Source organism: Penaeus monodon, chromosome 35, assembly GCF_015228065.2.
Source record: "Penaeus monodon isolate SGIC_2016 chromosome 35, NSTDA_Pmon_1, whole genome shotgun sequence".
In the NCBI taxonomy this organism is placed as follows: Eukaryota; Metazoa; Arthropoda; class Malacostraca; order Decapoda; family Penaeidae; genus Penaeus; species Penaeus monodon.
Genome location: NC_051420.1, coordinates 4,661,273 through 4,682,669, shown reverse-complemented (window position 1 = coordinate 4,682,669; position 21,397 = coordinate 4,661,273). Strand labels below are relative to the sequence as shown.

The 21,397-nt window shown below is 35.0% G+C and overlaps 1 protein-coding gene across 1 annotated transcript in view; it reads right to left on the bottom strand.

Annotated features, from left to right (window-relative positions):
* Positions 1 to 337: 337 nt before the first annotated feature.
* The window catches only part of LOC119595193 (TATA-binding protein-associated factor 172-like), a gene marked incomplete in the record, with an annotated part of 67,374 nt that continues 46,314 nt past the window's right edge, over positions 338 to 21,397 (bottom strand). Inside the window, 23 exon segments of the mRNA XM_037944361.1 lie at positions 338 to 2,841; positions 3,086 to 3,167; positions 3,289 to 3,425; positions 3,722 to 3,884; positions 4,022 to 4,153; positions 4,415 to 4,563; positions 5,024 to 5,170; positions 5,549 to 5,857; positions 6,436 to 6,577; positions 7,545 to 7,696; positions 7,885 to 8,022; positions 8,645 to 8,880; positions 10,376 to 10,643; positions 11,401 to 11,637; positions 12,369 to 12,491; positions 13,113 to 13,178; positions 16,865 to 17,002; positions 17,389 to 17,506; positions 17,860 to 18,008; positions 19,454 to 19,553; positions 19,713 to 19,974; positions 20,428 to 20,584; positions 20,788 to 20,934. Coding sequence (XP_037800289.1) covers positions 2,641 to 2,841; positions 3,086 to 3,167; positions 3,289 to 3,425; positions 3,722 to 3,884; positions 4,022 to 4,153; positions 4,415 to 4,563; positions 5,024 to 5,170; positions 5,549 to 5,857; positions 6,436 to 6,577; positions 7,545 to 7,696; positions 7,885 to 8,022; positions 8,645 to 8,880; positions 10,376 to 10,643; positions 11,401 to 11,637; positions 12,369 to 12,491; positions 13,113 to 13,178; positions 16,865 to 17,002; positions 17,389 to 17,506; positions 17,860 to 18,008; positions 19,454 to 19,553; positions 19,713 to 19,974; positions 20,428 to 20,584; positions 20,788 to 20,934 — 3,753 coding nt within the window.

The window sequence follows — 21,397 nt, the reverse complement described above, 5'->3', positions numbered from 1 at the left end:
ATCCTTCTCTTTTTATACAATTCACTGGAAAACTCATTGGGAAATCAATTTTGAGAGGCAGATATAAATAATCCCCCAAAACATTAATGACAATGGAATTGAGAGGTAAAAACTCAAAATCCCTTGCATTTAGCAATAATAATTGTATAGTTTCCTTTAACAAAACAGGATAAGGCTGTGTACCAGATAAGAGGTGAAAATAAGTCCGGCAACTATTACCCAACGTTAAGACAATGCAATGTTTAAAACAGACCTGTGTTGCCTTCTACCAGCCAGGTAATTTGGGAAGTACATTGTAGAAAGTCAACTATTTTAGAAAGGTAGGTAAAATGTGCAATTGAAAAGTTTTGTGTAGAAAAGTTTTTAATTGAGATTACCAATAAGTTCATACATTGTATGCTTTATATAAACATTCTTCTTTTTTATACAGAAACATTATATACTGTTAGTGAGCTGTCTGCCAAATCACAAGATGTAAATAATTTTACCAAAGACAGGCATATGTACATAACATACTGTTGTAATTGATAATATTTGAACATACAACCTCCCCTGGAAGTTCAGCCTCCTACTCAGCTGCATCCTCCAGTTCCAACCTACATCTCAAAAAAAAACAAAAAAAACACAACAGATGATGCAGTGAAGTATACATTTTAAAATACTGTCAAATAACTATTTTTTTTCCCTAATTTTCATCATAATCTATAAATGTGGCAAACTTTATAGAACTGTGTATCACAATAAATGTTTTAAAAATTGTCTAACAAAATCAATGCACATGTCATATCTGAAATAAAGTAAAGTATGAGCCTATCTTGAGACCACCTCAGTAAATCTAGACTGTACATTAAGACATTTAGCTGATGTAAGGATCATTATGTAATATTCATATTTTCTGTTATACACTCTCCTGCATTACAAAGTAGTGTCAGTTCACAGAAAGGGCAATTTCTCCTAATTTTAGAGTCAAAAGAATATAGACCAGTGAAAGCCAGCTCCAAAAGGGAACAGAGCATGCTTTCTGAGGTGGCTGCATTAAACCTTTGGATACGATATCTCTCCTGTCATTGTTCATTAAAGTACACCAGTTTCTGTTTCAGTCAGTTTGTTGCCATTGTTATCTTGGGTGTCCTGGATGACTTCCCATCTTCAACCAGAGTACCAGTTTAGCTGGTTGTTGGTCAGGGAAGTATAAATCATCTTTACAAGCTTTATCTTCACCCCTAGGGGTAATGGCCATCAACACCCTATGGAGTAATTATGAACACTGGGATCCTCCTCTTGGGAGGAGCTTGTTTTCGAAAGGTTATGAAGTCATTTTAAGATCCCATTGATGATAAAAAATCAGGGCAAATTTGAGAGCAATTTTGAAGCCAAATAAGGATATGCTAACCTTACAATACTTCTGTATTCTGGACAAACTCACTTTGTTCTAGTAAAACAAAGGCTCAAAGGAGGTAAAAAAAAAAAGATGCATACATTCCACAAACACAAATGGACAGATGAACAACTTATTACATTAAAACCAGAGTTCCACTAGCCTCTTTTCTACTCTGAAACCAAACTCAAATCAGTGATTACCCAACTTTTGGCTATGCCTAATAAATGCACTTAGAGGAAATTAGGGAGACAGACCTGGAACATTCTGTAACAAGATCTGCTCTAGTCTAGTCTATGATCATTTTAAACATATGTTAAATATTATGTAGTAAAAATTTTGAAGCTATCTTAGGCATATACTTCTAATACTGGGGCAGTGCCTGAGGAGTGGCACCCAGGATTTTGAAAAGATGTACTCTACTAGGACAGCTTTCACAATGGAATGGAATCTTTCAAGTGACAAGAGTCCTCGGCCAGTTCTGTAACAAATGTGTAGCCTAAATGGATGCATTGTCACTTCGTATCAGGTAAAATGTTGTAATGCGTGGCATCAAAACCAATGAAATATAAAAAAATAATTGACCAAAATGTTTAAATAAAAAATGATGACACCACTAGAGAAACAAAGTATACTTAATCATAAAAGAAAGTTATAAAGAATAAAGTAATAATGTCAGTTGACAGGCAAAGCTATGAATTATTGAAATCAGGAAATGACTGTCCAGTGAAAGGAAATGATTGTCCAGTGGAAGGAACTAACACTTATGACGTATACTGACAACCGTAACTGACATCAAATTTTGGGTTACAGTGAGTTTGTAAAAAAAATATGCATTGCATAACTGTAATACTGAAAGCAAGGTCTTTGTTTTGATAGTTCTGACACTTAAACAGCCTTATTTTTAGTTAGATCTATTTTAGGAGCCCAAAGTTTGTCTTGTGATAGATCAACACCATGCAATTTTAAGTCAATAGTATGTACATTTGCAACACCAAAGCTTACAAAATATAATCTTTATCGCAATAAAAAAAAGTAAAAGGTTTCTCTTGGAATGACTGGTTTAGTGTATTACATTGTATCACAATGTACAAATGAAAGATACAACTATCAACATTGTTTATTATTGCCCTCTGGAATACCTACAGCTATTAAAATTTGAAGAAAAAAAAAATCCTCCCTGGAAAAAAATACTGTTTTTTGCATGACCCATTTCATTAAATACTTTGCAAAGCATACAAGACTTGGCTGTCTTATTCACATTACTTTTTAAGGGATTGCATAAATGCTGTGAGTTCATATTCGCTTTGATATTGGTCTTCATCCCAAAGCTCTGGCAGATTCTCCAGCACTGCTTTTGCTCCTGTGCAGCCAACTCCAAGACCCTGAGTGCTACCTGTGTCATCACCTCTGTTTTGTGCCTCAGCCTTGCCACCAGAATCAAGAGTGAACAGATCTAGCAGCTGAAAAAGAATGAATGAATAAAAGTAAAAAAAATATATTTATTAGTGATTTTTTTTTCTTTTTTTCTTTTAGTATATGAAATCCTAAACAGACTATATATTATAACAATCCTATGTTATCAGACACAACCAAAGAAGCTTAATAGAAGATCAGTGAAAAAATATATATACATTTAAGATTTAAGCAGATGCAACTGATGAATCATCCGGAAGCAAATCAATTTCTACTAGAAGCTCCACTAACCTGATTTGTGGCCATGCTAAGCAGACTAGAATTCTCATGGCTGATCACTGTGTTTGCTGTCATCATCTTAAATTTCTGCAATCTGAAATCAGACAGTAAAATACCATCAGTAGCTGCAAAGATTATTTCAACAAAGTTAAACCATGAAGTGTTAAATTCAATCCTTGCTGTGCTATATTACAAGATGCAAATTATTTTGATACCCCATAATCTTCTCCTCGAGGGTTCCTCTCGTGATAAGGCGGTAAACGTTCACAACACGTTTTTGGCCAATTCGATGAGCACGATCCATGGCCTGTAGATCTCTCATGGGGTTCCAGTCATGCTCTACAAAAATTACCTGTAATGATACATTTTTTAATGAATTATTTATAATTTTTTTTATACAAAGTTTTATCAATAAGATATAACATTTTTAAAAATGCATTTGTATATGGGAAAAAAAAAAAAAAAAAAAAAAAAGGGAGTATCCTACAAGAATTTATACATAGCATACATTTAACACTGCCTCAAGTCTGAAATGGTTTTGTGAATAAACAGCCATAAGAATATTCTTAACCTCTTACTGCCAGGTTAAGAACAGCAAGTAATTAAAAGATTGCAATTAGAGAAATGGTTTTGTTTGTAAAAACTTACAGTATCTGCTCCTATCAGATTGAGTCCCAGCCCTCCCACTTGTGTTGTGAGCAGCAGTAGATCGATGGAGGGATCGGCATTGAACCGCTGCACAAGGGAATGTCTGGATCCTGCAGGGACTGAGCCATCAAGCCTCAAGTACGTCACACTTGGCAAGTGTCGCCTATAAGGTGTTAAAAATTTTTTACATGCTTTCCAAAGAACAGGGTGCTTGTGATTTTTGCATAAAAATGAGCCTATATCCAACAGAATACAATAAATAAAAAAGTGCATATTTGTTGACAAAAAGTGTTTACTTACTTTAGTAAATCATCTTCAATTATGTCTAACATGCCCTTCAACTGACAGAAAATGAGTGCCCGATGGGGTGACACAACAACTTCAGTCTCTGTTCCTCCACCAGCACCAATGCCACAATCCAGAAGCAACTGTCTGTAATGTAGTTACCAATGTAAATATCATGTTATACAGTCTACAAGGGAGACCTGTTCATTTATGAATACATTTCAGTATTGGCCCAAAAAGGATGAAATAAAGCAATAGTTCATCTTAGGTATGTAAGCACACTGAAAGAGACAAAAAAAAAAATAGACCTTGAATTATCCATATCATATTAGAACAACCTAGTTGTAAATAAGCTAAAGTATATTTCAGTATACAGATAAAAAAAAAATAGTCCAACCACAAACTTACTTCAGAGCTGGCAATTTTGCAGAATGTGTTACATCTGACAGAGAAGAGCTACATTCCTTGAGTTGGGCTGTTACCCGCTCGTACTCAGGATGTTGTGGCTTTAGTACCAGCTTCGGGTGGTTGCACACTTTTCTCAAATACTGGAGTGCCTGGAGTTTCAGAACACATATTTTTTAAAGTATTTGGAAAAAACTACAACCGGATTCACTGAACTACAAAAATCTTTTGAAAAAAAGTGAATGTATTACCCATGTAAATTCAATGCATGAAATATATGAAGCAAAATATGTTAATAAACACAATCATGACATAACTGAAGATAATGATGGTGTCACTAAAATCCTGTTACTTAAAATTATTACAAAAAAGGCATTAAAAATGAGGAACGAATCACAAGGATGTCACTAAAAAGTCATACAAAAATGTCCTTATCCAAAAATTACTAAAAATGTCTCAAATTATTTAAATGAAAACAAGCATAATATAACTACAAATAAGGTTGATATTGTCATTAAGAATGAGAATGCTGTCACCAAATAATACTGATCTCACTAAAATAATGATGTAACTGAAACAGATAAGAATAATAATAGACACTTATTCTCTCACCTGGAATATATGACTATGAGGCTTGTTTCCAACTTCTTTCTCTTGGTCTGTACTTCTGAGTGCATCGTTTATATCCTGGTTGGCTTGTGTACGAGCAAAGTCCTCATACAACTGTTGTTGCAAAGGACTTAGATCACAGTAATAATCCTGTAATTGAAATACCAATGTTTGTGATATTGGCCTATATTTTTTTTTTATCTTCTTGTGTTTTATTTAAGATCAATAGTTGTGATTACCTTAAAACCTTATATACTCCTAGCTAAAAACATAGTAAATAGTAAAAAAAAAAAAAATCTTAGATCTTAAGTGCAGTCTTCCCCACTTCCAAATTCACCAACTAATCACTGCCAACATCTGAAGCCTCAGTTTTGACTCATAATAATAATTAAAGTGGCAATGCAGGTAAAGAGTACATGTATCACATACAGGTATCAAAACTGATCTAATACAGGCACTGACTGGTGAATCTGAAATAGGCAAGATGTTTACATGGTAAGTCTCAAAAGGTCTCCCTAAATTTTATACCTGAGTAATCTTAGGAGGCAAATCTTTCAGAACATCTTCCTTGACTCGCCGCAGTAGGAAAGGAAGAACCTGCCTGTGAAGTGCCTCCATGGCCAGAACCCCCGCTTCTTGCTCCTTGCTTGAGCTCTTAGCATCCCGTGACTGAAGGATTGGTTTGGCATAGCGGGCCATAAACTGCCTTTCTGTGCCCAAGAATCCAGGCATCAAGAAATCAAAGAGTGACCACAGTTCCAGGACGTTGTTTTGTATGGGGGTGCCTGATAGAATCAGCCGATGGTGGGCCACAAGTTGCTTAATGGCTTTTGAAGACTGCAAGAACACAAATGAAAATACTTATACTTCTTAAGTCATTCCTGTTATCCTTTCCTTCTAGTGAATTTACCTAAAATGACCTAACTTATAGGAAAGGAACAATTACATGACTAATTTTCTATACAATATAAATACCTAGAATTAGCCACATGATGATATATAATTGCATATACAGCTTAGAATCAGAATAAATGAAATAAGTAAGAATAAGCAACAATAAGCAAGAGACCTCTTTATGGACATAATAATGTGTTTAAGGATGAAATGAAAGTCAAAATATGAAATGAAACAAATCCTGTTTTGAGTCAGAATAGACACCTCTCTTTGTTTTATCAATTTGATTGGAGTCTAGTCTGACTCAAAATGTCCTTTTACTATTCCTTTAATTTCCTGTGTTTCATTTCAGATCTTATTTCTAGGAGAACCTTGAAACATATATTACAAAATGTATTACTTTCTGAAATCTATAACATATACATCATTTTTACCTTGTCTAATGATTTTGTAAGATTATAAGAAAGAAAGAAAGAAAGAAAGAAAAAAATTAAGGTAAAACTGAATCCAAAATACATTACCTTTGTTTTTCCATTTTTTATAACATGACCCTCATCGAGAATCACGTAATTCCACTTAATTTGCGAGAAGAAATCAATCTCATTTCTTACTATGTCATAAGATGCTACTATCAGGTTGTGGTCTGGGAAGAACTTCCTTAGTCTATAAAAATAATAGTATTCTTAATGATGATGATAATCTTAATAATAATAATAATGATGATGATAATCTTAATAATAATAATAATAATAATAATAATAATAATAATAATAATAATGATGATGAAAATGTTTTTGGGGTAAAATCCCTTCCTTTAGCCACTTATATTCTTACATTATTTTATCTTCAAGCACAAAATAAATAGAGATTTGTTAAAATACAGATACAAAAAATATAAATTCACTAATGATATGTAATTACACCTAATTGAATGACAAAATACTCTACTGCTGATAAAATAGCTGTACAACAATACACAAAATGAGTATTTTAACCCAACCACTATGGATTTATGCTCTGTCCCCTGTAGTTTTTTGTGAATTTTATTATTGCAGATGGCTCCACGTGTGTTCAGCCAGCAAGGAGTCTATTAGTAGGCCCTAATGTCTGACCCTGATTTCCCATTCCTTGAATCAGTGGAAAAATGTGCTTTTCTTTTTAATACAATTGATATCAATACTGTTATTATTGTTATTGATGTTATGATTATTAAATTGTTATTATAATCATGGCAACATTTAAAACAATGAAATAATACAAAGGGCCCTTTCCAAAAGTCAAGGAAGAGGGTAAACAGGTGAGATAGGTAGGATTAATAACTGACTCCTTGGTGACTAAGCATTTGTAGAGCCATATATGTGTAAATACAATAAATAAACTTGTATTACATTTTACTTTTTATAACTTTTCTTGTCTATAATAGTAGTAGTAGTAGTAGTAGTAGTAGTATTAGTAGCAGCAGTAGTAGCAGTAGTAGTAGTAGTAGTAGTAGTAGTAGTAGTAGTAGTAGTAGTAGTAGTAGTAGTAGTAGTAGTAGTAGATAGTAGTAGAAGTAGAAGTAGAAGTAGAAGTAGGAGTAGAAGTAGAAGTAGTAGTTTTTTTTGTTTGTTTGTTTTTGTAAAATGCTTACTTGTATCTCTCCGCTGGAGGACCAAAGTAGTGTAGTGGATTCAAGTATTTCCTCTTGACAAACTTCTCAACCTCATAGACCCAATGACCTGTGAGGGTTGGAGGGCAAACCACCAGGGACTGGAGGGGTTTACTTCCCTTTTGGCCCGACTTCTGCAGGGTGACGCATCAACATTCGTATGTAACAGATGGTAAAATCAGGAGTAACTGAGTATTATTAAATGCAAAAACTATTTCAGGAACAAAAAAAAAAATGGCAAACAAATTATGCTAACTACATCCTGGGATAAAAAAAAATCCCAAACACTAATTTAATCATTAAACAAAAACAATACACTTACCTGATATTCCTTTCTTTTGCTGAAGTGATCACCTGCTAGAATACAGATTGACTGCAAAGTCTTCCCAAGACCCATGTCATCACACAGGATTCCGTGAAGTCTGTATTGGTTCAGGAAAAAAAGCCAGTTCACTCCACTCTGTTGAAAAAAGAAATCCTTTATTGAAAACATTTTTCTTTTCCTCTACTTCAAATGTTACCAACATATTGGCATCTATAAAGCCACATTTACTTTGCCCTTTACATGCTTGTTTTTCAAGACTGATTCATCATTACACACTGTGCTGTAGGAGATCTTAGGATATTCCAATATATTTCAAAAAATGATTACCAACCTGTTGACAGCATGTAATCTGTCATGGCTATAGACTTCCTTTTGAACATCCTAAACCTTTTAAAGTAATTTTCATATTTTGCTCCATTTTCTTGCATAAAAGAACAATCTGTCCATCAATTAAGACTTAAATGAAAGGTAAACACTTCTTTGTGGAGCTGGAGAAATCACAATAAGATTTATTTGTATAATACCACAAGTCTGAGAACATACATACTTGAAATACACACTTAAACGGTGTTTACCAAAATTTATGCTGATAACATTTAGTCTGATAACATTAATACTAAAATCTTGTAACTTCACTATTTTACAGATCAAACAGATCTCTTCTTAAAAATAATCAAATCATCCTAGATACTATCCTTAAAGCAAATGGAAATCATTGCAAACAATTATTTTCATACACTTCATTAAATAAACCTACTTGTTGGTATGACCTCAATTCTGCATTAATAGGCAAGGGAACATTGTAATTCTCAATTTTGGATGGATCAAGCAGTCTCTCGAGGAACTCCCTTTCTCTTCGCTTCTGCTGTAAGAGGACTTCACTCAGACTGGGAGGGTCTGGCACACCCCCCTCAAGAGGCAGTAATCGGATGAGAGTTGCAAAACAATGTGTGGCCATGAGGCGAACACTATTGTCTTGGTCACTCATACGACCTGCACAAAGAAGCAAGAAATTAATTTCTTTATGCACAAATACTATTATGGGGAATATATGCCATGTATCATTTTTACAGAACTACAAAATTATAAAGACTTGGGCTGATGTATTTCTTTAAGATAACAAGAAGTTAGTCACATGGCATGTTCTAACTATTGTTCTTTCCTAAATTTTTAGCCTGTTAAAATGAGATCAAGATTCCATCTGAATCATCCACCTCATGCTCAACTGACTGGTACATGCATTGTCCACTCTGGTTTTGTGTTATTAATCCATTTACGCAGTAATGATATCTTATCAAGTAATTGTAGGCCATTCCTCGCACCAGGATGACATCTTTGCATCATGCACGATATTGATATTAAGCCTACCTGACCTCACATGTTTCTCACATTCCTTGATTTTTTTTTTTTTTTTTTTTTTTTTTTTTTTTTTTTTTTTTTTTTTTAGAAAAAGTTTTCATTTCTATTATTTGTTATTATTATTGTTATTATTAATAGCATAATTCTCTTTACATTATTAACAATAATAACTAATAAAAATACATATTTTTCTTTCCAAAAATTCAAAGAATGTGGGAACTGGTGAGGTCATGTAGGTAAAAATGACAAAGTGCTTCTGCAGCCATCAACAAAACAATACTGGTGGACAATACATGAGTACATGTACACCCAGCAACAACAGATTAATAGAAATTTCAAGCATCATAGTAAGCATCCAAAAAGAGAAGAGTAACAGCTCCTCTTATCAATGCAATAACTGTGATCAAATAAAATTTACAGAATTTGCTGTGGGGATTTAAACCTGTTGGCTGTGGGTACATGTACTGTCCATTACAGGTTTTTGTGAATTTTGTTGTACAAAGATGCTCCATAAGTACTCAGCCATGAAGGATTTAATTAGTGTAAGCCCTACTGACCACACCAGATTTCCCTGTTCCTTGAGTTTGCAGGATTTTTTTTTTTTTTTCTATACTGTTGTTATCAGTATTACAACTGACAACTGACACTGCCTGTCCTGCCTATTTATGCTTTTCCTTGATTTTTGAAAATATTTTACATTATCTTACATTACTGCCATTAATGTTTGTAACATTACAATAATTATAATGTTCTATAATAAAACTAACACCATCGGTATTCATAGCATTAGAGAGAGAGAGAAAAAAAAAAAAAATTCCCACTAATTCAAGGAAAGGTGAAATCACACAAAGTCACAAGGTCTACTAATTGACTCCTTTGTGGCTAAGCCCTAGCAGAACCATCTATAAGCACAAATTTCACACAAAAAAATTGAGCACAGCATTTTCCCAGTGGTATTGAGTTAAGAATCACATTTCAGATATCCTGTGCACATATATCTTGTTGTACATTATGCAAACAATACCTCTTTAGAGGTAGAGGATTCTCTTTAAAGGATTTTACTAATTGCACAGCTCCTCTATTAAAAAATTCTGCCCAGATACCAATGTCACAAAAAGACCTTGCTTACCTAATAAAGGCACAATAAGGAGAACAATGTAAGGCACAACATCAAATCCCAAACGATCAATGACAGCAAATATGCATTCAACAGCTCCTTGTCTCTTGTTATCATTATCGATGGCAGTCAGTGCTGGCACAACCTGCTCCACCACATAGGTCATTACAGGCACAGTCAGCACAGTGGCAAGGGAGCCCATCACTCGAGTTGTCATGTGGCGCACTTCACTGTATGGATGGTAGAGCCAGTGCTCAAACAGCTCTAACTTTGTCTCGAACTGGAAAAATTCATATTTGTTACTACATCATCATTACATCATTTGTAGATAGATTAATAATGTTTTGTGTTATGTACAGTACGAATGTGTGTATATATTGAATTTCAATTATCTCAAGAACAGGGTACTCGATCAAGATGAAAACTTGCAGGTTTATTGCTCAGGACCCTACAAAATGCAATGATAAATGAGAACTTGTCTGTATAAGCAGTTCCTGGAGAAAATAAGTAAAAATAATTAAGAGAAAATTGATACATTTTAATTTTCTCATTACCAAGCAGTTTGTGAATTTGTGAGATCACTTTTTGTATGCTGAAATAGGCGTATTTTAATATTGTGTTAGTATGTGTTCATCTCAGGCACAATGCTGGGTGTTTGTCTGTGTCTGTATACACAAGTATTAAATTCATCCAACTCATACATGTTTACTATGAACAGTTACTTTCACATCCAATATTTTTCTCAAATAAATTATACATTCACTTATAAAATTTTCCCTATTCAGTTTATAAAAAAAAAAAAAAAAAAATGCTGATACAGTGAACAGAACATATGGTTGTTTTTAATCCAGTTTACATAATATACTTTTTTTCTTTTTCTTTTTTTCTTAATCAAAAACTCAAAATATTAATCACCCTGTCTCATCAGTGGTACAACAGTCAACCAAATGTTAAATATGTTAAGAAGGATACTAATTGTGCTAACTTCTAATCTAAGAATTCTCAGTCACAGTCCTGACATCAGGAGAGTAACCAACCTCCTCAACCAACTTAGGATGTAGAGTTGGTACCACAACCTCTAGAAGCTGCAGCTGGTGTACTGCCTCCTGTGAATCCTTCACAGTAACCTCATTCTGGGGAGGTACACTGAATGGACTACACATAAGATCCCATAGCTGAGGAACTTTGGTTGGCAGTTCAGCGCCAAAATACTGAGCAACATGTGTCAGAGCGGTTGTGCATCCCCTCCGCTGAATTTCTGCTAGCTGTTGATTCTGGAAATCAAAAGGTCAAATGACTTCCAAATTTGATTTAATTTACTTTAAAAGCATATGACATGTACATATAATCATACTATTACTAATTCACAACATCCTACTCTAAGATTTCAGGGAATAAAACAAATGTGTTCTTTTCAATACTTAGTTTTGTGTGTTGTGAGTCTAATCACCTCTAGAATTTCAAATAAGTATACTTTCAGGAAAACAGTAATACCATGCCTGTATCTAGTGTAATATATAAGAATATTTGCTTGTTCATAAATTTTGTATCACGAGTACTGGGTATAAAAAAAATAATAATAATAAAATAAATAAATAAATAAATAAAAAAAAGTAATAATAATAGTAATAATAATAATAATAACAATAATAATAATTAATAATTTTTAAAAATAATAATGAAGTATAAACTGGGATGCAAAATCTTATTTCCCTTAAATGTGCTGCATCAAAATGACTTTTTTTTAATAAAAAAAATTAATAATAAATAAATGAAGTTGCATTGGTAAAAGACTAAAAACTGTAATTTTTGTAACAGTGTCCCTTAATCTCTTTACACTGTATAATCATGTTAATTGTTCATTTTAATGTTCCACATCCTTTGACCGTCAGAAGCTATTTCTAATACCAGTAATTAATAAAAATAATACAATAAGTAATAATAAGAAGTAACAATAACAAATTTACAAATGGGAACAATATATTAATAAATAATCACAAGCTACCTCTGAGTCTAAGATTGCCTCGGTAACCTCACTAGGGTCTTCTTTCTTTGCATTGGCCGGCGGTCTTCCTGGCCCACGTCCTGTAATTGATGAAGTTCGCCTGAGAAGCTGGCGCTCTGCATTCTGTAAAAGTTATGCAGTCATGAGGATTATGGAATCTATTTCATTCTCCAGAATAACATGCATTAAAGTAATAATACCTGTAATTTCCAATCTCAAGTACAGATTTCGATTTTATGCCTGATTTCTCTTCTAGCAAATTCCACATTTTATCTTAACCCATGAAGAGTGCAATTACAAAATCCTGCCATTCCCAAAATACATGGTAAAAGACAAAAAAGTTAAATTCCAGACAACTATTTTTTGTTATTTAACTCAAAGGCAATGGGTGACATGATATCACATTGTAATGAATAATTTAGATGTCTTATCACAGCTAAAATCAATGTCCCAATAACAGGAATGAGATCTCACACATGCTTACATGAGATGGATGACTGCCATGCAGAGAGAAATGCATACAATTGAATGCCTATCCTAAACCAACTTTACCAAATTTCACTCATTATGAAGACAAGATATACTGTATATGAGCAGTAATTTTGATATACAATTCTGGAATCTATACAGGAATTGCACCTATGTCACACCAACTGAAATAAATGTTGTATATTGCTATGTATAATTAACCCATTCTCATATCTACAAGTTCATAATTTAACTATGAAAAGAGAATATCTGTACCTTTAGCTGTGATGACAAGCTCAATATTCCTTTTTGTTTATTGGCATCTCCTGTGTTCTTGGATTCCTGTTAAAAAATGGGTTACTAGCTTAAATATGTTTAATCCTTAAAGGACTGCAATGTTTAGAGCTTCATATGCAAAGATGACAATGGACAGTGGTTAATGGTTAAGACATAAATGTGCTAGATATCAAAGGTCATATAGCACTATGGTAGAGTATTGTGGCAAAAAGGGTGCAGTTAACTATCAGGCTAAAATGTGTTAGTTGTCAAAGATTGTAGAACGCTGTAGGAGAGGATGGTAGTGAAAAGAGGGGGAGCAAATGGAATACAGTGGGGATTTGTAAATGGGGATGTGGTTAAAGTTATAGGGCAATCAGATAAAATGGAGAGTATGTGTCTGAGGAAGAGATAGTAACAATGCACGAGAAAACTGCAAAAGAGCTATTATGAAACAATCAAAGAATAATATGGTAAGAAAAGCTAATTGCAGAAGTAGGAATCTTGAGAATGAAATATGGGAACAGGGGAAGGTGGTGAAGTATCAGGAAGAATGTCAGGAGGGGAGGGATCCGGAGAAGGACATTGTTGAGGTATAAGGGAGTCACGTGAGCATCTAAGTGGGGGTGGTAAAGAATAATGAGGAAGGAAGAGGGAATGGTTATGCACAGGACAGAAAGAGGATGAGGTGTTTTTTGGGTGAGTGGGAGGAAGAGGGGTAGGGGGAACTTGAAGAGGAGGAGGATGGATATCGGTAAATACTTTAAATGCAGAGCATAAACGAATAGAGGGATTAGAGGGTGGGTGAGGGAGTGAATTATTTCTTGAGTCATGTTTATGAATTTTTGGATGTCTTCAAGAGTTTCCGGAGGGGAGTTGGGAAATAATGTTTCATCATCCCCTTCTCTCCACTTTCTAAGGTGCGAGAGCCATGCTGACAGGATGAAAGGCTGGCTTTGTGTAGTTTTTATATTGTGGGTTTTTCTTCCAATGTTTGAGGAGCAGAGGAAGTGGTGGGTGTAGGAGAGGATGTGGTAGGAGAAGATGGAATGGAACATTCAGATTGTCTGGTGCAATAAGTAGATTGAAAAGGAGGAGGGGTGGAGGGGTAGGCACCAGGGAAGTGGTAGAGATTGGAATATCTGGATTTAGACTGGAAAAGGAATTTGACTGGGGGGGAGAGAGGGAGTAGAGATGGGATGGCTTGGAGTAGAGCGAAGAGATACTGGGGGAGATGCTGAGACTTCTTGAGAAGATGGGAGGGGAGCGGAGCGAAATACAGTTTTGGAAAAGGTAGAAAGAGAAAAACCTTGTCAGCATGCTTCTTAACTAGACTCACATAGAGTGAGGCCTAGTTTGAATTTGAGAACTGTTACCTCAGGTTCGAGCTTGTAGGCACTGCATCTCCTATAAAATACATTATGAGAGCCACCACAATTGGCACACATGCATGAATGAGCATAGCAATTTGAACAGTCATGACCAGGTTGGGCACATAGAGGGCAGAGGGCTGTGGAGCGACAGTGTTTGGCTGGGTGGCCAAAACATCAATATTTCTGACCACTGACAGGGAAGGGGTCGATATGGTCAGACAGGGCAGGACACTCTACCAATATAAACTTCATGGGGGAGGACATGTCTAATGAAGCTAATCTTGGTAATATTGGTGTGGGACTTATGTTGGCCTCTGGGAGGAACAATGTAGCAATAGACTGCCACTGCATCATAATCAATGAGGCATGCAAGCAAGTCATTTTCACAGTCTGACCAGCCCTTGTTGTAGATAGGACAATCAGTCAGAGAGGCAGAAACAGTTCCGGTACAAGTATTAAGAAAGGAGATTGAGCAGGAATAGAGTTGCCAGTGAGGTCAGCCAGGGTAGATTGTGCACGAGCTTGGGACTCAGATGTAACTGTGACAAGGTGTGAAGGATCATAACAACTGCAAAAGGAAACTTTGTCTACCTGTTTTTGGAGACATTGTTGGAAGAGAGGGTATTGTCAGAGTACAGGGCTGTAGGGGGAATCACAAAGAATTGATCCCACTTGGCTGGGCCAAAAAGAGTACTCAAAAGGTTTGTAGAGGTGGAAGCAGTAGAAGGACAGGAGCGGAGGAAGATGGGGTGGTATGGAGAGAGGTAATACTGTTGGGAGGAGGACAATAAGGATGAATAGTAGTAATAAGAGGGGTGGGGGTAGACAACAGAGAAGATTGTGCAGTAGAAGGTGGAGTGGAAGATGTTGAGAGAGAGGAAGGGGTGTATTCTGAAGGATGAGTAATGACCTGGGTGGATATTCAGAAACCAATGAATTCAAATTTATGTAGGCTAGTTGATGAAAGAACAAGCCTTAATGGCCCAAATAAGGGTAAGATGTCTTCATTATTGACCACAGTGAGCCTGAAATAAATAAGGAGAGGAAACGGTCTACCCCTCAGGGTCCCAATGAGGAGTAAGGGCTAGACAATTAACCATGGCTCCCAGAAGCCAGTCATGACTACACAAAGCCAGCCTTTCATCCTGTCAGCATGGATCTCGCACTTTAGAAAGTGGAGAGAAGGGGATGATGAAGAAGGGGATGATGAAGAAAAGGAAAGGGGAGAAGAAAAGACCATGCAAAATTATTTGAGGCTAGGGCTGAGGATGAAGGTAGGGGTGATCCCCTACATTGGGCCCCAGTCTCCGTCTCCTAAGTTCCCCCATTACAACAATGAATAAGGGATTAGGGGGATTAGATGACAAGATAACTAATTATTATTATTATCTCTTTTTTTTTTTACTGTGTGTCATTTGACTTAAATACAGAATGTATGAAAATTGCCAGAATATATATATAATAAAATTTGCCCTGAAGCAATATAGCAATACAGCCTTTGGCATATTCTTGTTCTTCCCCTTGTTTATATATCTGTTCAGCTTGAATACTTCATATGATGAATCCTAATGAAGTACAATAAGCCTTACTAAAAACACTGCTATAAAGAATCAGGGCCAGGGTATAGATCTTCCAGTGCCTTAGTAGGAATTAACTTCTAATTTGACTTATGTCACTTTTTTTTTTACACCTTTTTTCCAATTTATATTCTCTGCATCAACTTAACCCTTTGCCGACAAGTGGCATGTACATACATGCCATGGCATGGCTGGACTATCTGCCAGGGGCATGTACATACATGCCATGGTGTATGTATAGACATGCCATGAGGGTTTTTTTTGTTACAATCAGGGCAAAATATTATTTTTCGGCCACTGAAAATGTGATTAAGACGTTTTTAACACTTTCTCATTTTTACCATACCAAAAAAAAATAATACAACAAACCTACAATTTCAACTCCATGATGCTACACACTGCTTATTTTATTCAGACTATAGAACAAATAATGATCAACTATGGAGTCTACATAAAACAAAAATATCCTTCAGTCTTGATTTATCAGGAAATATGGCAAATAGAGACTAGAAAATAATGATAACTGAAAATGCAACATATGTTCGTAGTATTACGAAGAAACAGAAAGGGAAGCTGGTATTTGGCATGAGCGGTCGCGCATGCTAGGGAGACAAAATAAGCCCCCGGCAGCAGGGCCCAGGCCACTATGAATACTACCCATTGGGAAAGGGTTAACTTCTGAACATTTTTTCTTCTTTCAAATAATACTATTATATGCACTCTTTTCTCTCAATTTATACTATTATGTACACTATTCTTTCCCAATTTACACTATTAGATACACTATTTTTTCTTAATTTACCTCATGAGGAATTTTAGGAGTAAATTCCTGATCTACACAGAGAAAAGAAGCAAGATTCTTGATCACTTTGCCATTTGGGTTGGTTTGTCGGTCCATACACAGCTCCAGCAGTTTGGTAAGGTCCTTTGCTGCTAAAGCCTATCAGAGAGATAGTTAAAAGAAAAGCTTGATATTAGTATTGCATAAAAATGATGTCTAAACAATATCTGAATATCTATTGACATTTATAGATAGCAACATAAATATTATATAAGTACATAAGATAACTTAGATTTGCATTTGAGTGCAACATCTAGAAACTATCTCTTTTCAAAAGATAAACTTTTGATATAGCCTACCTAGCTTTCCATTCACACTGACATCTTTTAACGTGTGGGGCAATCACCTTATTTATTCCATTATAAGCAAAATCATTTTTCAATAATCTTTTTTCAGAGGGAACAAAAAAAAAAAAAAAAAATAATAAATAATAATAATAGACCTAATTATACCTTGCAAAGCAGGGGCTAAAGACTGTCCCATACCTGCAATTGTTCGATCTTTTCCTTCTTGATGCTGTCCATGAGAGGCTTAATAATTGGGTTGAGCTTGGGTGGTAAAATCCGAAATCTCACTACAGCTCCAGATATTATTGCCTGAGTCCTGTAAAGAGGACAAAGAATACAAGTTAACAATATTATTTAATAATATATTAAGAAAGAAACAATTATGGTTTTCAAAACCTATCATTCTTATCATATGTTACAAAGTAAATGGTTACAAGTGAGCCTGTGGTTTGTAATGATTGAAGGATGAAAGCTGTACTTAACTCTTTCATTGAGGCATAGGTACATAAGAACAGTTGATGATAAGTGATGAGAGGTTGACAAAAGGGATATGAATTTATGATGAATAAAATATCTACAAATGAAAATTTTCCATAATAAAGGTTTCTTATAATATAATGTTAACATAATATTAAATTACTCCCATAGTAGAACCATCACAGAACTTACGTCGTAGATAAGCTTATCTGGTCTGTTGAGGTTTGTGACACATTATTTTGAATAGCTTTCCGTCTCTCCTCCAGTGTACTATGAACTTTGGGTCTAAGGCGTCCTCCGTTAAATAATGTTAAAGCTACATGCCCACTGAGATTCTGAATCTGAAATAGTAAAAATTCAAAAAATACAAAATATCAGGAAAATGACTTATGGCTAAAATGCTGAGGATGAATGATGGTACAGTACCCTACACTGAGTTTACTACTCAATGCTGCCAATATGTGAACCATCAAAACACATGTCCCATTCTTATTTCAATAAGTAAATTGTTGATTTACACATTAGACTCAGAAAGGTCTGTGCTCCTCCTGAAAAAGCAAAATTTGAACAACTGAAGGTATGTGAGGTGATAGTCCTTTACCCTTTCATTCATCAAATGGAAACATGTACACCACTTATCTAACCCAAAAGAATACTGTCTGAGGGGTACTGTATCTAAATCTAGATCAAGTACACACAGTAAAGGGACTATGTGATATTCTTACAGAAGCATTACTCCAAAGTTGTCATGATGGCATGTCCGTATGTGCCATGCTCACAGTGAGCTCAGTTTATTAATTGTATTTACACACAGATAGCTGCACAAGTACTTAGTCACCAATAAGTCATTTACCAGTTTGATCTATCTCACCTGTTTACCATTTTCCTTGATTTCTGGAAATATTTAATCTTATTTCATATTGCTGTTAGCATTGTTAATAACATTGTAATAATTATAATATTAAAAACAATAATATCAACAGCATTAGAGAGAGAGAGAGAGAGAGAAAGTGAGAGAAAAAAAAATCTTAAAAACTCAAGGAAGGGGAAAATCAGGTGAGGTTACATAGACAACGAATTGCCTCCTTGGTGTCTGAGTATTTGTGGAGCCATCTATAGGTAGATATATTTCACAAAATAATATTGTAGAGAACCTCACACTCTCCTAAAAAGCACTAGGCTAAAAACACAAATGCATTTTATTCCACTATTATATGAAAGAAAAATGCTAATATGTCAGTGTTCCATCTCCTTCTAAGAAGTAATCAGCCATTCCTACATTTCATGGATCTAGTTCTTAGTAGATAACTAGCCTTATAAAAGGTCAACAATCTTGCACTTGCTCTGAGCTATCCAAAGTCACCAGCCACTGACAGTGACCATGATGTATCACCATTCTTCTCCCCCATTACTCATGGATAACCACCACCTAGCATAAGGGGAATTTACAGTGAATAATGGTAAATTCCATTTTTTTCTCAGCCATTCTGATCAATTTATGCACGTTTTTCTTGTCTTGAGCTTTCTTTCTCAAAATATGACATGAGTCACCTGTCCTTTAGGGTTTGTTTAAAAAGTTGCTCCAGATTACATAACATAACAACAACAGACACCTTTGTGCCAAAAGTGAAAAAACAACAGACAGCATAATCCCAAATAAATTAAACAAGAAACTATGTCCATAAAACTAAAAAAGTTAAATAATAAAAGACAATAAACCAATAAGCTAAACAGATGCCACTAAGCTAAAACAAACAAAATAACAAGAGAAACTACTGAGGCTTACCTGTTCTAAGGTTAATACTGGAGCATTTATGAAGGCCTCATCTAAAGGAAGCTTATAATGTCTTAGCATAGCCATGAAGTCACGTGTTTCCTGCTGTAGTCTGAAATTAAATAGACACATTATGAAGGGAGAAATGTAGGCATAAATACCATATATATCACACTTCTAGTAACAAATAACCATCTTTTATACTAAACACACACCTGTAACAGACTTATCGTCAAAATCCAAAAGAATAAAAGAACCTTGCTCAACTCACCTTGTAAATGACAAAGCAATTTCATCATAGTAGACAACCTCCATCAGACATGAATGTAGAGCATTCTGAAGGAGTGAATGGCACTCTTGGTTGGCATACATTGATGCCCATTCCCTGACCACAGCTCCTGCTGCTAGTCGCTGCACTGCCGAACGAGAGCTGAGATGTGCAATAAGAAGGCGAATGTAGCATAGAACAGGAGTTTCCTCGGGAGGGTATACTATCCCTGGCATGGGCTTAATCACATAGTTTGAAAGGCAACCTGGAACAGTAAAAAAGGATGTGATTCTTATCTTCAAAAGGAATAAAATAAAAGTGGGAACAAATGGGAAAAAAAAAAAAAAAATTATATATATATATATATATATATATATATATATATATATATATATATATATATATATATATATATATATAAAAAGTACCAGCTACTCTCTTTTCAACTTCACCAGTCAGCATTACTAATATGTGAACCACCAGTTGTTATTGTTCTATATGAAACACATGCCAATATAAATAACAGTGTGTATGCTTTCAAACAAACTGAAACAAAAAGTTCATTCACTGACAAAATACAGCAATAAATTTGGGAAATGAAGGGAATTATACATTAGAATAAAAAAAAAATTAAAAAAACATTCTTTCTCATTAATATAACCATACCTCATATACCAATTACCAGGAAAAAAAATCATGATTTTTTATGGACATTTACCTAGGAGTCTTGCAGCAGCACATCTGGCTCTCACAACCACAGATTGTTTCTCACAAGGATCATTATATTGTTCACAACCACCCAGGTAATATTTGGCTTCAGCTTTTTCTGCTGGATCATTTAGGGCGCCGACACGCAATCGCTTCCCCTCACCTGACTGAAAGATTGAGTACGTTAAAATAGGCATATGCAAAATAGACATGTAAAACTGTAATATCACTGAAGTGAAGATATGGAAACAGGGGGTTGTGATGCATGTATGTGGCAACCACATATGCACAAGGTGTGTACAAGCCAATGTGTTTCTCTGGAACAATAAACCTTAATATACCTGCAGAGAAGAAAAAATTAGTACCTCACCTTATTATGATGAGCAATTAGTAATAGTGTTGGCTCAAGTGGAACCTTGGGGTTGGCCATCATGAGGCAGAGCCAAGAAGCAATCATAGGACACACAGCTGGCAGCAAGTTCTCAAGGCTCGTCCTTGCCAGCATCTGCTCCCATATCTGTTCAATGTAACAAAAGAAAAAATATGTAATTATAATTTTCAAGGGCCACAGTTTATTAACTATGTTTACACATAAATGGCTCCACAAGAATTTAGTCACTAAGTACTAAACTACTAGTCCTATCCATCTCACCTGTTTCCCCTTCTCCTTTATATTTAGAGATTATTTTTTTATCTATTGCTATTACTATCTTAATAAGATAATACTAATCATAATGTCAATAATAATAATAATAACAATACTGATTTCAGCCAGTGGTGACAGGATTTCCATATGCTTAGCTTATCCACACATCTCGGATTGTGTGTGGTCAGCTGCTTGAACCAAAATAACTCTGGGAACATATATTGACCTTGTTCTGTACACATTTGGCTATGGCATATGTGGTCTTCCAGCATCCAAGACAAAGATAAGGCTCTAACCTAACATTTTATGGGCATAGTTCCTGAACTGATGCAGC